At 45.2% G+C, this 17,540-nt stretch overlaps 1 protein-coding gene across 8 annotated transcripts in view; it reads left to right on the top strand.

The window, feature by feature from the left end:
• The first annotated feature begins 1,949 nt into the window (after nt 1-1,949).
• TSC22D3 (TSC22 domain family member 3) overlaps nt 1,950-17,540 on the top strand; it is a 62,622-nt gene continuing 47,031 nt past the window's right edge. For 2 of the 8 annotated variants that reach the window (XM_081115426.1, XM_081115424.1), the window contains exons 1-2: nt 2,937-3,083; nt 3,436-3,852. In XM_081115426.1, the coding sequence (XP_080971552.1) occupies nt 3,542-3,852 (311 nt within the window). In that variant the 5' untranslated portion in view covers nt 2,937-3,083; nt 3,436-3,541. Of the gene's footprint in view, nt 1,986-2,650; nt 2,831-2,904; nt 3,184-3,432; nt 3,853-17,540 lie in introns of those variants that run through there. The other 6 variants (XM_081115422.1, XM_081115429.1, XM_081115423.1 and 3 more) reach the window with 6 other exon arrangements.

Genomic DNA, 17,540 nt, shown 5'->3' with positions numbered 1-17,540 from the left:
AGTATGCAAAGTTGTACTGAATTATTAACAATACGATTTGAGAGCAAGGACTACAAGAGAAATGTCAAGGGGACAAAATCTTGAGTTTAATGGTGCCAAATGCCAAGAAGAAAACCAGGGCCTCGTCCCAAGGTTATTCATTAAGATAAGATAGCTAAGGCAAATATAAAAACAAAAAGTCCCTCCAGTTCTTCAACACAACTTAAATAAACATTTATGGAGCTAATATATTTTGTTATAAAGTTTAACATTAAATAATTATAAACAAGAGGGAAATTCATAAAAACTGTAATTAAAAAACAATTCAGTAGGCTATATGAAATTTCATATTCAACTATGTCCTCTGGCTTTTACCCAAGAACATTAAAAAAAAGATAACAAAGAAGAAAAGGAAAAATTAATGTATAATTTAAAAAAGAAAATACATTGAAAAAGGAGAAAGGGGAAAATTAACATACATAAAGGATTGGCTTTTGAGAGATCAAACCAAAGAATTCTCAGCAGTCTGTGAGAACACAGGTACTATATTCTTAGCTCTGATGGTCTGGACAGTGAACTCCAAATGCCTCTTTCATCTCTGATCTTGAGATCCTGTCAAGAGCCAGAGGTAAAGCTTGTTTCTGATTTTCTGGTCACTACAGCAGAGAGAGAACTACCCTCCTTCCATTTCTGGAAACTGTGGGGATATATAACATCCATAGGGCCTTATAGACCCCACATAAGACCAGTTGGAAACAGGAGTTATTGGCTGCCCTTTGATTTTGATCACAGGGCTGATGCTTGTGGCACATGGAGGGAATTTCAAATTATGGAAGTCCAATCTAAAGGGACTCAGGCAAGTGTATCTCCATTAGAAAGAAGATGGCTCTACCCGGATTGGTGTCCAGGTGCACCACTTGGCCATGGGCCCTCTTAATGTAAAGCAGTGGTTCCCAATGTGGGGCACACGCGCCACAGGGGGGGGGGGGAATTTGATTTTTAAGGGGGGCAATTCAAGAATGAGTTATTAACAGTCATTATTTTGCATTTCTTATGGTTCTAGGGGCCTCATATACAGTATATAAATATATAGTGACATATCTATTATATGTTCTGAAACTTTATTTGCTATTTTTTTCATATCACTTCATATTATTCTTATTGTTTAAACAATTTCATAGTGATTTCTTCCTCAGTACTTCAACTGTCCTTTTGTTCTTTTATTTTTCTCTTTCATGGATGCCATGTTCTTTGGAAACTTGTTTAGACCAAGTTAATAGACTTTTAGGTTTCCTCCATGTGAATAGGAGTTCATTTTTTGAATAATAAGAATTATATGTCACAGAGAGGGCATCAGGATTTTAAATGTGCTTAGGTGGGGCATGGCCAAAAAAAGGTTGGGAACCACTGGTGTAATGTATCTGTCTTCCCTTTTCTCCTATTCTCAGAACCGATGCAGTGTGGATTCCACTAGGAGGCACCTCTGGCTTCTCCCAAAGAGCTCTGTGTCCCAGGCAGAAAATGTTCAACGTTTAAACACAAGATGGCAGTATATACTGCTCTATTGCAAGGGCCGGGGACTTGTGAAGGGAGCTGAAGGGGGGTGGGGAGTGCTGACTGAAGCTGAAATCCATTTGAATTTTATATGAAAACTGGACATCATAAATATTTTGAATTTTTTTAGGAACCAATAATTATTTAATGCTATATAGTCAAAGTATTCCAAGTCTCCAAGTCTTGGAAATCTACCACAGCACACATCCCTACATCTCACAAAGCTGGGGTGCCAATCTGCCTTGCTCTCCACAAATCTCCCCTTTCACCTTACGTCAGACGTTCTGGAGTAACCTTCTCTTCAGAGCCGCGGACCCCTCAGCTGGCAGTTTCAAGACACCCCTGTGCTCCGGAATAACCAATCACCACAGGTCTTAATAGGGTAAGGGTAAGGGCAGAGGTCAACTACCGTGGCAGATGAGGAAAAAGACGCGGGAGAGCAAGTTCGAAAGGTAGGGAAAGAAAAGTGAAGAAAAAAGAAAGGGACAAAATTGAGGTAAAAGAGGGGGTGCGCTGAAGTGAGGAAACGAAAGGTAAAATAAAATGAGGGAAAAGAAGGGGAAGAAAGAAGTCCATGACAGAAAAAGAAAAACCGGGACGGAAAGGGGTAAATGAGGAAATACAGAAAAGGAGAAAAAGAAATGAGTAAAGAAAGGGGGGAAAAGAGAAAGTAAGAAAGCGGAAATGGATAAAGAAAGAGAAAAAAGAAAGAATTGGGAGAAAAAGCGCAGAAAGACCGAAGGGGGTGAGGGGAAAGGGGCAAACTGGGAAGAGAGAAAAAAAAAAAAGAGGGAGAAGTGCCTGCCGGGGAGCTTGCATTCCCGGAAGCCGGGACAGAGGTCTCCTCCGGCGGGGCTTAGGGAAGAGAGGAGACAGCTAGTGGGGGGGAGCGAAGGAAAGATAAGTGAAGTGAGAAGAAAGGGACAAAACCGAGGGAAGTTTGATCGTGCTTCTGTGAGTTTTGTTTAAGGCATTTATTAGGTAGTCCTGAAGTGTGTCCCGCACGCTCAGACTTTCTGTGGGAGCAAACGTTTCTCTTTGTACCACCCCCGCCCCCAAAGAGGTTTGTGGAGCGCCGCGGTGTACGGCTCTAACTAGTAGGGCTCTCGAGGGCCGCGTCTCTCCTGTAGGGGGACCCGTCCGCGGTGGGATCTGGAATATTCGCCCTCCCACTGAGCTGGAAAACAGGGTGCAGCGGCACCCCCAGCCCCGCTACTCATAGATTTCTGGCGAAGGATGCGCCGTGAGGGGCGAGAGAGCCTGAGCTGAGGCGCTGGGCACAACTGAGCGGGCAAGGGTACGAGCCGCCGTGTGGTGTGAGGGCGCGTGGGTGCGGCGGGGCGGGGCGGGGGTTTGGGGGCAGGACCGAGCGGGCTTAGGGCCGGCGCCCGCCCAGGGAAGCTGGAGCGGTCTCCGTCGGCCCCCGGGGGGTAATTTACTTGCTGCCACGGCCCGTGCAGACTCCTGGGCGTGCAGCTCGCTAGTTCACTCACTCGCGCTGGGCTTCTGCCACCGTTCAGCCGGCACAGCCCAGGGGAGCCGGAGAGCGGGTGAGCCAGCGAGTCGAGGAGGGAGGGAGCAAAGAGGGGAAAACGAGGGCGCGCCCCGGCTCTCCCTCTGCCCTGCTGCCCGCCCTTCCTGCTGCCACAGGTCCACCCCGAGTCTGGCTTACACTTGGGAAACTTGGGACGGCGCTGGGGCAGCGTGTGGCACCTCGGGGGCGGCCCGGGCCTCCTAGCGGAGGGGGAGGAGGAGGAGGAAGAAAAGGAAGTGAGCCCCAAGGATCCGCTCCGAGCTGTTTGTCCAGCTGTTTCTATTCGAACCCAGAGCGGCACAGCCAGAAGGGGGCCAATTCGAGGGTGGTTAGCTGGAGGCACTAATTTCCAACTTTTCTCTTAGCAGCTTGCCTTTTCCAGACACCCTGGAGTCTCCTCAGGCCAACGCGGCGGACGCGCACCTGCCAGCCGCCCCAGACCTGGCAGGCCAGGCGGCCCCCGAGCCTGAGAAGATGGCCCAGCCCAAGACCGACTGCCGCTCACCTGTTGGTCTCGACTGCTGCAACTGCTGCCTGGACCTGGCCCACCGAAGTGGAGACAGCAGCGGGCAGAACAAGAGCCCAGGCAGCCCCACCGTGAGCAACTTTCGGCAGTTTCAGGAGAAGCTGATCTTTGAGAACCTCAACACCGACAAGCTCAACAACATAATGCGGCAGGATTCGCTAGAACCCGTGCTGCGAGACCCCTGCTACTTGCTCAATGAGGGTATCTGCAACCGCAACATCGACCAGACCATGCTCTCCATCCTGCTTTTCTTCCACAGGTGAGTGTCTGAGCAGACGGGTGGGCATGCGTCCTGGCTCGCACCAGCTGCTGCTGTACCCTCACCTCGGACAAAAGGGGCTACCAGGAAGTTCATGAGGGGCACTAAGGAGGCTGGGCTCTCAGGCTGCTGTGACCGACCCACAGGCTACCTGGAGTCCTGTGGGGTGGAGGGGACTTCTGGCAGGTGGGGACTCTATTTGGAACTGTGCCTGCAGAGGTTTTCCTAAGAAGGTGCTGGAGCCTAGAAAGTGGCTAGATCCCTAGATGGTTTGGAAGTAGCTGGGGGCACCCCCTCCTCCAATGCATAATTTCCGCTGCCACTTTGGAAATTCTGCTGTGAGCTGCTCTTAGGACAGTGATGGCGAACCTTTTGAGCTCGGCGTGTCAGCATTTTGAAAAACCCTAACTTAACTCTGGTGCCGTGTCACATATAGAAATGTTTTGATATTTGCAACCATAGTAAAACAAAGACATATTTTTGATATTTATTTTATATATTTAAATGCCATTTAACAAAGAAAAAGCAACCAAAAAATGAGTTCGTGTGTCACCTCTGACACGCATGTCATAGGCTCGCCATCACAGTCTTAGGATCTGAGTTCCACTCTTCACAAAAGCCCATTTCTAAATATGCAAACTCAGATTGAAACTTCGAGGGCTTTGAAATTACTGAATGGCACTGACTGACAGTGAGGCCAGGGAAAATGTCAAGACAAACTAAGAGGCTGCTGATGTGCAGCAGGTGGGGAATAAGAAAAATTATGGAACCTTGAGAATTTCTTGAGACTCTGGGTGGGATACTTCCACCTCCTCCATGTCACATCCTTCAATTTCCAATGATGGCTAAACGCAGCCCCAGAGAAAGTCCTAGGACAGGAGGGTGGATGAATCCATGTCATTGCAGATGTTTGTTGGAGTGTGGAGAGTGAGGGTCAGACTTTCTAGAAATACTGCTGAAGGGCAAAAGGAAGAGAATGGGAGGAGAGCAACACATTGGGAAGCCCCAAGGTGTCTATAGTCCTCTAGTCTGAGACAGTCTGGTCAGAGCCAGTCTTGGTACAACGGAGGCAATTTCGAGCCAGGGGAGGCAACTTCAGAAGACACAACTGCAGTGGTTTTGGTGTTTTGGGAACCATCATAACAGGGCACAGGTGTGTGTGTGTGTGTGTGTGTGTGTGTGTGTGTGTGTGTACAGTGTGCATTTTATTTTTTTTCTCAATGATGGAGGTTAAATGCATGAAAGACATCCCCATGGTGGGAGACCTGGGTTATATGTAGTACAAGTTATAGCCCTGCCTCACTGTGTGAGCCTGAGCAAGTCACCTGACTTCTCTTGTCTCTAATGTACCTTCTGGTTCTGAGAGCCCAGGTCATGGGCAGGTGGTGTGCTCAGACAAGGTAATAAGCAATTGTGAGCACCACAGAATATTTGAATAACTTGGTGGTTTTCCAGTGAGGCACAAAGAGGGAATTTTAAAAGCAATCAAAATAGGCAGGAACTACCCTCACTTAGTGCTCAGACCAGGTTTACCGCTGCAACCCCAGAAGTTCCAGGAGGGAACAAGCAGGGCTGCTGACTTCGCTAGCATTATCATAACAAGTTGTATTTCTCAGGCATTTTCCACCCCCATCAAAGCTCTTCCTCATCTATTATTTCACATTAGGTATAAATTTATTTCATTGTTTTAAAAAAACAACAACAAAACCAGGCCCTGTTCAGTGGGTTTTTAGGGAGTCTTCATTTCTGATGAAAGATTAGTATAAGTGTATTCAGACCACAGATGCTGCAACACGACCAAGCAAAAGCCCTAACAGGCTCCTAACAATCCAGCTCAACTTGGTAGGAGAGTGGCAGTGGGGGTGGGGTGACTGAGATACCTAGAAAGAGCTCCTGCCACATTTGCACTCTTTCAACTAGGAGAGAAACTGCCCCAGAATGGCCTTGTTAATGTGTAAGGGGGGACACATCCTCAGTTGGGTTACTAGGCTTGGGACCCAGGGGGGCTGGATCTAGGTGAGTGAGATGTGAGACTGAGATCCTGAGATCGAAGTGTTCACTTGTGCCACACCTTGGGAGGCTTTCTGGTTGTCTGGGTTTCTCCAATGGAAAGACCTCCTTTGTCACCTAGTCCATTGACACCTGTCAATTGGGGTTTGGTTATTGGCAAAGCATAGAAATGATATCGGGTAGGGGTGTAGGGGCACTGAGGGCATTGGTGGAGGGAGCCGAGCGAATTGTTGGAAATGTGGATCTGAGCACCTTGCCTCCTGGGATCAAAGCAATTCAGTGTCCAAAACAGATAAGCCGTTCTTTCTGTAAGGCTGGGGAATGTGACAGGGTCCTGTGGTAACAGCCTTCTAGTTCTAGCAGGACAAGATGTTCTTACATTTTTCTTGATAACTGAGACATTTGAGGTTAGGAATTCTGAATTTGCTTTAGGTTTTACCTAGAATGACATGCTCATTAGTAGAAGTAGGAGACCATTATTGCTGGTCATGGGGCTTTTCCAATATCTGAGCTGGAAAGACTTCTTCTGAGTGAAAATTTTCTCTTTCTTACTTCATTTATTCCCTGGAATACATTTATACTTAAGTCATCAGTTTTACTTCTATTCCATTTAATGCTTTGATATTTCAAATTCCTGTTGGGGTGTATTTTCCCCTTTTAATTTGTCTACTTTCAAGGCTACCTCTCCTGGAGAAGAGACTCTCCCTGCCCCTCCTCCAGCAGCCCATTTTCCTCCTGGAAGGGTTCCTCTATTCTTGGGAAGGGTGGGGCACATTCTTGATTTCTGTCTGGTTATTTGCCTTGACCCTTCCCTTGTTCCCAGCTTAGTTCCCGGTGTCCTTGGAACACAAGAAAATAAGCAGTTTGAGGGTAGGCGGTGTGTTTTACACTCATTTGGTTTCCCCTGGGTTTCTTAGTTATATAGCCCATATGCAATAAAGGGGTTTTTTGTTAGATGACTGCTTAAGTGTTGGTGTAACAATTGTAAAAGGTAAAAAAGCAACTTTAACCTAGTCTTGGAAAATCCTTATTAAAGTTTAAATGTGATTTTTGTGTTTGTTTTATGTTTGAACCACGTGTGTAACTCTAATAGTCTAGGAGAAGTCCTGATGGACAGTGCTGTATGTATACTCATAACTCAGTGGTAATGGGCATGTGGCTTGTTGGTATGTAAATGGTTACTCTAAACTATTGAGAGGTGTGTTTTAAACACCATCCCTTTAATCTTGTGTTAGGTAACTAATAACTATAATAGATTAATAGCTAACATTTATTGAGCATTTACAGTTTGCACTAAACATTATATCTGCCTAATCTCATTTAATATTTATACCAACCCATGAAATGGGTACTATCACCCTTCTTCATTTTATAACAAAGAAAATTGAGGCTTGGGAAAATTAAGTAACTTGTCCGATGCCTCACAATGAAAAGCAGAGGAAAACTCCACCTAAGATCAGTCAGACACTAAATAATTGTCTATTAAGAAAAAATTGTTAAGCAGAGGTAAATATTAGCTGAGAAACTAACCAAATGTTTAAAATATCCTTATTAGGTAGGGTGACCAACCATACCTTTCTGGTACATGGGACTTTCAATGTTTAAACTGGGACAGTCCCAGGGAAACTGGAATGGTTGGTCACCCTATTATGAGGGGACTCAACCTTATCATTTGAATATGCTTCTAAAACTAGAAAATTTAGGAGGCAGGTAGAATATGCTGGGCAAACACTAAAATTTCCAATTTAAATGTAGCCTATGAAAAAACTGGTAAAGTTGAAGTTTGAGGGGCCTTAATTCTTTGATCAATAAGGGGTAGCAACCTGAAATAGAAACTTTTGCCATATTCTGTTGTTGTCATTGTTGTTGCTGTAATTCAGATTTACTTCTAACACTTTATCCAAAACTTCTTAATCAGCTCTATTTTGCTGCCTTTGGCTCCTGAGCACACATACCTGCCCGGGGTAGTCTGACATATTCTGAATTGGAGTTCCCTTGTGTCTTTAAAAGCCTTAGGAGCCTGCCTTTAAGCTTCTGAGCTGGCACCAGCTGATTCCCACACTTAGATGCTCAGAAAAATGACAATAGCGAAGATTTCTAATTGCTTTACATGTGCTAATTTATTCACCTTCCCCTACTGAGTTCATATATAGTAGTAAAGGGAGAGATCAGATTTCCAAGAAAAAAATGCAAAAAATTATTTGTGCTTCTCTAAGTGAGTCTCAAAGTTCATGATTTCATAAGTATATATTCCCGGATCTGACTTCTAAGGATGTAGCTACTTACACGGTGTGATTTGAGGGGCCAAACTATTCTCCGGGCCTGCCTGCTGTAGTGCCTAAGATACAGTTTTCTGTATAGGAACCATCTAAAACTCCTCTCCCATAGCACAGTGGTATGCTGATCACACCATGAGAAACTCTGAATTAGAGATCGCAACCTTTGTCAACTAATTTGCCATTTGATTTCGACGATGGAGTTCTTTGCTGTAGAGAGGTTTCTATGTGGTTAAGCCTGCCATTCTTTGCCTTTGTGATTTTTGCTTTTGGTATCAAGCTTGGATAGTTCTTCCCTAGCCCAAAGTAATGTAATGTAAGCGCCTACTGGTCTGACAAAGAATAGGCACTCCGATAAAGGCATTTTCTATTAAAAACACAATGCATTTGCAACTTAACATTCATGGTTTGAATACTTCAAGAGAAAGTTGATAGGAGATAAACTGTCTTCTTGCTGAGGCACACGTGCTAAGAGGCTATTGCCTATGAGTGACCCTAGTGCTCTACCAGCATACCTAATATATATGTATATATGTATGTGTATGTGTATATACATATATATGTATATATATATAATATATATATAATATATATGAAATATATATATATATATTCCCTACATATATACTAGTGGCCTGGCTCAAGGGGGAGGGGGCAGTTTCCCTCAGCCCAGTCTGCACCCTCTCTAATCGGGGACCCCTGTGGGATCAGACCTAAACTGGCAGTCGGACATCCCTCTCACAATCTGGGACTGCTGACTCCTAACCACTCACCTGCCTGCCTGCCTGCCTGCCTGATTGCCCCTGACTGCCTCTGCCTGCCAGCCTGATTGCCCCTAACCCCCTGTCGGCCTGATCTCACACCAACTGCCCTCCTCTGTCAGCCTGATCGCCCCTAACTGCCTCTGCTTTGGCCCCCACCACCCTGGCTTTGTCCGGAAAGAAGTTGGATATCTGGAAGATGGCCAGTCGACCTGGTCTAATTAGCACATTACCCTTTTATTAGTATAGATAGATTATATAGGATAGGATTGCTTAAATGGGGGGGGGAGCCTTTTTCAGCAGGAGAAGATGCTGTTGGCGGACAAAAGTACATAATCCTTATATCTGGACTGATAGCCAGCCATATGCACTATACTGCCAAACCAGTCATTAAAAAATTGAACCACTTTCTTACACCTTACACCAAACAGCTATTGCCCTTAAAACCCCTCCTCAGCCCCCACCTTAGGTTCTGCCTTCCTAGTTCACCCAGATTAGGCTCTGATTGGTTGGTTTCTATGCTATTCAGTGTCTTGGGCTTATCTCCGGGCCTGATCAGAGAGGCGGAGCTGATCAACAGCCCCTGCAGCTGCTGGCAAGGCCTGGAGAGAGAGAGAGGCAAGTGCTGATCAACAGCTGCGGATCAGACCCTGCTTCTCTCTCCAGGCCTCTTTCCGGGCTTGATCTGCAACCCCCTTGGCAGTTAGTGCTGGCTCGCCACGGCAACCCAGCACTGACTGCAGGACTGACTTCTGGTGTTTGGTTGTCCGTTTGGTCGTTTTGGATGTTATGGACCCTGGCTCTTTTTATATCTATCTCTATCTCTGTCTCTATCTCTATCTCTATCTCTATCGCTATCTCTATATCTATCTAGATATATATCTATATCTATATCATGCTACATATATAGCAGTAAATTGTATATAACAAAATTTGCCACTTTAACCATTTTAAGTGTACAATTCAGTGGCATAAGGTACATTCATCATGCTGTGTATAGCCATCACCATTATCCATTTCCAGAACTTTGTCATCACCCGAGACAGAAACTCTGTACCTCTTTTTTTAAAAAAATATATTTTATTGATTTTTTACAGAGAGGAAGAGAGAGAGATAGAGAGTTAGAAACATCGATGAGAGAGAAACATCGATCAGCTGCCTCCTGCACATCTCCCACTGGGGATATGCCCGCAACCCAGGTACATGCCCTTGACCGGAATCGAACCTGGGACCTTTCAGTCCGCAGGCCGACGCTCTATCCACTGAGCCAAACCGGTTTCGGCAGAAACTCTGTACCTCTTAAAGAGTAACTCCCCATTCTCCTCCCCCGCCCCATCCCCTGGTAATCTCTATTCTACTTTCTGTCTCTGAATTTGCCTATTCTAGAGTTTTCATATAAGTAGAATCATATAACATGTGGTCTTTTGTGTCTGACTTGTTTCACTTAGCATGATGTTTTCAGGGTTCATCCATGTCATAGCATATATCAGTATTTTATTTCTTTTTATGACTGAATAATATATATATATATATATATATATATATATATATATATATCACATTTTGTTTATCCATGGACACTTGGGTTATTTCCACCTTTTGGCTTTAGTGAAGACTGATGCTATGAACATTGATGTACCATTATCTTTTTGAGTTCCTTCTTTCAAACCTTTTGAGTCTCTACCTAGGAGTGCAGTTGCTCAGTCCCTCCTTTTCAACCCAATTTTGTGGTCCTCTAATCAGAGTTAGTTTATATAAATGAAGTAACTCTCATGAAATAAACAAATGTTTGTGTCTTTGGGGAGAATGCCCCCCTCCCTGATAAGCTCCTAGTGCAAGTGATTATAATGAAAAGAAAGCTAAGAAGTTTAACAAAGTGATGGAAATGCAAGTTTTATGGGGGAAATGATATTCTTTCTGGGTGCTCATGAATAAGGGACTAGCAAAAGTTTTATTGTCTCATGAATGGCCAGGGTCTACCCTGGTTTACTTCCCAGGGTTTACTTTTTAAAAGACTAACATGTGACATCTTTACTCGTCATTGACTACTTTGTGAGCGTTTTTTTATTAGAACTTTGTTCAGGATGACAGCTCACAGGGAATAGGGTTCTCTGGGAATAGATGTGGGAAAGCCAAGTTTAGAGAAGAAAGGTAGGAAGACAAGGCCTGCTACAGTATGGGGGTGTGAATAGCATGAGAGCTAAAGAGGACTGGATGGAAGATTCATGATCTTAAAGAAGGGTAGCAAGAACAGAGCATGAATTTACCTATTTCTCCAGGTTGCCAGGAGTGGATGCATTTGAGTCCACATCTCAGAAAATACCTCTTCTCAGGGTGACCTTATTTTCCTGCCTAAAGAGGAGGTTAACATTCCTTCTTATATTTGCACTTCCTCATGAACTAACAAGCTCTCAGATCCAGGTAGAGTATGGGCTCCTTTCCAGAAAGTCCTGAAGGCCAGAGAGTCTGGGTAAATGGAGATGGATGTGTTTGGCCAGGGCTGCCAGGGATTCCGGGTCCCCTGAGCAATGGAGCCCGGCATAACACTTCTCCCCACCTTGTGGGCTGTTTGAAAGGAATGAGGTTGGTAGTATCTGCACCTGGTGGTGGCCGTTGCACTGTGTTTGCTCATCGCAATTCTGCTCCTACCTGAACTTTCTCCTCTTATGTAAGACATCCCTCAAGATAACTACAAAGCCATAATCTGCCAGGGCTGGCTGGGTTTACATAACAAAGTGTTGGTGTCATGAAATATCGCCTTTTGAGCCCCAGAGAAGTCAACATGCTGAGTGGGATGAAGTTTGGGCCCATTTGGTGGGGCACTCTGTGTGCCTCAGTGCACTCAAGGGAGAGCTTTCCATGACCACAGGGGTCAAAAAGACAAAATTTCCCTTTTAGATGAAGAGAACAATAATAGCCCAGGAAGGACATGTTGTGCTGTCCCAAAGCTTGCAATAATAGGACAGTGTTAGGGCTTCCCTGAGGGGCCATTGCTTTGGTACAGCAAGCCCTCCTTAGAGGGCTTCTAATGGGAACCTCATGAAGGCCAGAAGGTTAGATCCCAGCTTCGAAGCAGGTTAGATAAGAAGTGCGGCAGGAAAAAATGGCTTATAGAGGTCATAGTCAATCATGCCACAATCTAGTTTAGCTAAGGAGTCAGAGTGGGGATGAGATGGGGGTCTGTGAGAGTAGAAAGTAAGCTTTTCCAAATGTTAATCCATGCAGAAGAGAATCTTATCAGCTGGCAAGGCAGATTCACTTTTATCTTCTAGCTGTAAATCCCTGCCCCAAAGTAGCTATTGCTCTTTTGGTAACAGTGTAAGAGGTGTGAAATCACAGCCAGCACGGAGACTGAATGGGAGCTTCCCATTGTACAGACACTAGCCCAAGGGGAAACAAGAGCTGGAAGCCTGTTTGGTCAGTCATGCCCTAGGCAGGCTATCAGCCTTCCTCCCCTGGGAGCCACTTTCCTTAAATAGGCCCATCCTGAAATCAGGCCCTTGCCTGTGGACAGAGCCCTACAGGGACCTTCCCTATCCTTCCTCGAAAGAATTTACTCATGAAATAGCCTTGGGTATTCAACCCGCTTCCTCTTGTCTCCTCTTCAGGGGAGATGGAGAACAGCTGTCACAGTTTAAGGTTCTGGTTCGGATTCTTGCCAAGCTCTCTAGGCCAGTGATTGGCTACAGCTATCCCTGAGTAAGAAGGGTGTGAGAAGTGAGAGGAAGGGAAATGGTTCCAGAGGCTCCTACCTGGTTTACATCCCCCCCACTCCACCCCCCACACACTTCCCATTTAGTCTCACTCACAGACTATGTTGGGCCTAGGCCAGCCAGAGGGCCCTGGCTCATATCTTGCATGTTCTTGCCTAGTGCCTTATGTAACAGAGATAAGTTACTGAGGCATCAAGCTTCTGCTTGCTCAGTGGCAGGCCTCCCTGGGGCCAGGCATTCAGAAGCCTGCTGGGGATCTAAGTTCAGCTCATCATACTCCCAAGGAAAAAGCCCTAGGTCAGGCCAGCAGTCTGCTCAGACTGGGCTAGTAACAGGCTGCAAAGGTGATCCCTCTAGAACTTCCACACTTAGCAGCAGGCAGGTGAGTTCCTGTGAGCTTAATGAGGTTTCAGGTGTGGTGGTGGTGGTTGGGGGCAGGGGGTGGGATAGGTTTCTGCTGTCACTTACCAGTATACTGCTGAGGGTGCATTTAGAGGGGCCCCAGAACAGATCTCAGAAGTTCCTCTTCTTTTTGTATCTGCTTGTTGGTTCAGGGATTGTTCTGGGGACTCCAGGCAGAAGGGTTTACTGGAAGCTGGAGGAGCTATTTAAAGGATGGCCCTAAAAGCCAATTCCCAGTCTATTCTCCACAAAGTCTCAAAGTCTGTAGGCTGGCCTGAATTCACAATGATTCTTAGTTCTCTTCTTAGCCCATTCAGTAAGTTATATTACTAGCATAGTGCAATTGAGAGCCGTATGAAATCAAACTGGCTAGATTGTATGACATGTTTTTCTAATAAGCTAACTTGACTATCTGCAACACAGAATAGCACCATCAATCTAATATTCCATTGGCTCAAAGTTTGTGACTAAACCAATAAATAGGTCCTCTTCTTCTCTTCCCTTGTCTTTACTAGCCTGTCCCATTGTGTTACCAGTGGGTAAATGGCTCACCAGCTGAGGGTAGTTTGGGACACTTCTCTCCAGTAAGAGAAAGAGGAAGAAACAAGAAAATAATCTTTTTTTATAAAGTTGGTATGAGAATAACTAGCAAGCATGATTGCATCCAAAGTTCAGATACATAAATCCTCAGACAAATTCAAGACCACCCTCTCAGGTCCCAGAAGAGCTGAGTACCCCAAGTCCCCCACATCACAGCCAGAATCCAGTCAGTATTGGCGCTAGCCTGAGGTGGAGGTGCAGAATTTCCCATTCTTGAGACCCCCCTCAGGCTTCCAGCTTCTTTCTTCTCCCAATCTGCCCTTTACTGAGCGCCTACCACAGATTTATCTACATGGGAGGTGGTAGAGGCTAAGACTGGGATGTAGGGAGCTGAGAGTGTAGCTAGGGGATTGAAGCAGTTGTATCCAAGACTGGTGTGGAACAAAGCAGTCCCACTGGATCTCCTGCGTCTTGAGAGAATGGCCTCAGCTTATGGTGCCCTAGGTCTGCAGATCCAGAGCTTGGGAAGTGGCAAAACAAACTAGGAAGAGGGAATTTCTTTATGGTGGCAGGTTCCAGGAGGGCCTTAAAGAATGTGTTGTTTATGGCATTGTGGGAAGAAGCAGCTATGGGCTTTCTGGTTGGGAAAGGGGACGGGAACCTTGCCAGGCCAGCAGTGCTCATGGGTAGGAAGGTGCTTGCCTGGGTGAGGGTGGGGCAGTGGTGAGGAAAACTTTCCATTCTTCTTGGGACAGAACCTAGAATCACCAAGTTTCATGAATGAGTAAAAGGCCCACAGTGGCCCACTTCTCATTGTCCCTCTCTGACTCAGGGCAAGCTGGCTCCTAGAATGCTCTCCTCAGGGACCTGGGTTAGCCCTTGATGAATTGAGTCCTTTGGGGCCTTGGAGCAAGAAGGGACTTCCTTTGATGCCTGGAGAAATCCCACTGGAACCAGGATGGTTGAGCTTGGTAGTGCAGTTGAGGGTGGGCACCAGAGGAGCCTGTGGAGTGTGGCTTCATATCTGCACACCTGTAGTCTTGGTGTCTACCAGAACCTTCTGAAGTGGGTAACAGAACCAAGAAGATGTCAAGGTGCTCTCATGAGAATATATATATTCTCATTCACCCAAGTCTCTCTGGGAAAAAATCGTTGGTGGACTCATAGGGTATCATTTTAGCCTTGTTTTCACATTGGTCAAACCCTTTTTCCCAGATACCCTATAAATGAAGGCCCTGGGGTAGGACTGAGCAAGGAGGGAAGCATCAGTAGATAGAAAAGGAGAGGAGGCTGGAATAGCAAAAGGAACCAGCCTCAGGTCACTTGGTGAAGGAGGGTGCTGCTTGTGGTCAGCACTCCACCCTGGTTTTCTGGAGCCTTCTACCTCAGGTAGTGTCTTGAGCATCCATGCCCACACTCTTTCCCACCAATGCTCTGGATAATTCACACTTCTTAAGTTCGTGAACAGATTTAATCAGCAACAAATATTTCTTGCACATCTTCCATGTGCCAGGCTGAGTGTTAGGCACTGGGAATAGAATGGAAAAGTCACAAAAGGCATGGTCATAGCCATCATGGAATAGCCAGTGGAGTGTGAGAGAGGGACATTAACCAAATAATCACACTAATGAATTTCAAGCTAAGTGCGAAGAGAGAAAAAGAATAAGCTTCTGTCAGAGAGTATAACAAAGGATCAAACAAGACTTCCTGTGGAAGTGATACTTGAGCTAACGAAATGAATCTCTAATGCTGAAATTCTAATCATCCAGACCAAATGAGACATTTTTTAGGCATAGGATTCTCAAAGGAACCCCTGAAGTCATACCATGTAGGTAGCTGCTCACACCCCTGGAAATATTGTTATGCCAGCGGGTCCAAAAGGAGAGGACTGACAACATTCTGACACGAGGAAGAAATGAATTTGAAGTCCACAGGGCAACTAGTACTTAATGTCATCCTTTACTAAAAATAGTCCATGACAGTATAGAAATGTATAAAGGCTGACCCTGGGGACTGGTGATAAAGTGGTTATTGCCTGTGAGGAGAATTTTTTTTGTAAATTATTTACTGTAAAGAAAAAAGAAATGGGAGGGTCTTCTAGGTTTTCTTTTCCCTTTGTAGGCCTCCTTCTAAGTTATGAATGCTTCTCATTGTACAGACGCAGTGGGGCACAGAGCTTCAGACTGCACTTATTGCTGCACTTATTTTCTGGGCTCCAAATGTCAGATAGTTGTTTGTAAAAAAACAGCCTGAATGCAGAAGGGTAGGGGGGCTAAACCTCTAAGAAGGGCAAAGAAACTGATGAAGGAGCTCCAAAGAGCTTTCATTTGAGAGGGATGGCCCTACCACAATGACAAGGCAGGTGACAGCTGAGAGCCCAGTATGATCCAAGGGAGTCTTATTGTAAAGGGTCCAGATAAGGCTGACAAGACTTCCTTAGACAACAGGAGGTAAACCTGAGACTTCAGGGGGCTATGAGGTTAGGCTATAAGAATTAAGTAATTGATCCAAGAGGTGGGGTGGTGGGTGGTAGAAAGAAAAAAGAGGTTAATCTTCATATACAAGAAAAGTCACAACTCAGAGATGGTGACTAGCTGTTTCCAAACCACAATAGGAACAGAACAAGAGGAAACAGGCCTCTACTGTAGCATGAAGAATTGAGATTAGATAGCAGAAAGCACTTCCTGACTACAAGCATTGAAAGAAGCTAGATGAAATTACCATGGGATGTTATATTATTTTATAAATATGGGGATGGTGGTGACAGTAATGATAAAGAACTGGATAAAAGTGTGAGGGCTGGTTATAAGTACCATGGACAGAAGGGGACAAGTGGGGAAAGCAAGGAAGCCAGAAGCAGGTGCTTCCAAGGAAAAAGAAAATGAATGTGTGATAGATTAAATAAAAATGTTTATTAAAAAATTCCATTAGAGATCGGTCATTAAAAGAGTATATACTCTACTGGGATTGAAATGGTATGGGGGAATAGATTAAAGAGCTAGTAGAATCCACTCCCACATCCTCAGCCTTCTATTTCCTGGCTAAATTAGCCTCAGTAGGGGCACCCATCCTCCATAGTCTAACAATTTTGGGGAGCACCTATAAGGGTAATGGAGTAAGACTGTCCACCCCAGGTACAGGAGGAGGAGGAGATTTTCTTCTTCCACGTGCACAACAAAGATTAGACACAGGCTAGCTACAGTGACAACCAAAAAACTAGGCAGGATCCTGTGGCAGGAAACTTACAAACTAGTGGTAGAGACAAACATCAAATAATAATTACACAAATAACCATATCATTACAATTGAACATAATGAGGGGAAAGTGCAGGAAGCTGCAAGAACACAAGCTAACAGGGCTTCCTTCAGGGTTAGAAAATCCACAAAAAGAAAATTCACCTTGGAAAACCTTGGCACTTCATGTGCCCCTCTGTGAGGAATTCCTGCCCCAAATTAGTGTCCAGAAAAGGCAAAATAAACCCAGTCACTGCTAATGCCCCAAATGTGGATTTTGAAGCTCTTTTGGATCACCGAGGACCTCAGTTAGTAGCAGAACCCCAAGGAAATTTTCTCATTGCCAAGATCAAGCAGCCTTGAGTTAGGCAGAGTGATTCTCTAAGAGCCATAATGGCCTATCAGCTGAAAATCAGGACCAGGGAGACTTTGAAGAGCTCATCACTTGCCAGATGAACAGTTGAAAGTCAGTGAAGAGAATAAAGAACTAATGCTTGAAAATTATTCTTGAAACTGGACCCCAGAAATGGCCATGTCTCCAAAATGCCGAGTCTTCAGTCCCCTATTCAAATGTGGGAGGTTGCCTGGCTAGCATGACACGGTAGTTGAGCATTGACCTATGAACCACAAGGTCGCGGTTCGATTTCCAGTCAGGGCATATGCCTGGGTTGCGGGCTCAATCCCCAGTGTGAGGTGTGCAGGGGGCAGCCAATCAATCATTCTCTCTCCTCATTGATGTTTCTATCTCTCTC

Source organism: Myotis nattereri, assembly GCF_964212035.1.
Source record: "Myotis nattereri genome assembly, chromosome: X".
Taxonomy (NCBI): Eukaryota; Metazoa; Chordata; class Mammalia; order Chiroptera; family Vespertilionidae; genus Myotis; species Myotis nattereri.
The sequence above is the reverse complement of the archived record's forward strand: the minus strand, read 5'-3'. Positions and strand labels throughout refer to the sequence as shown.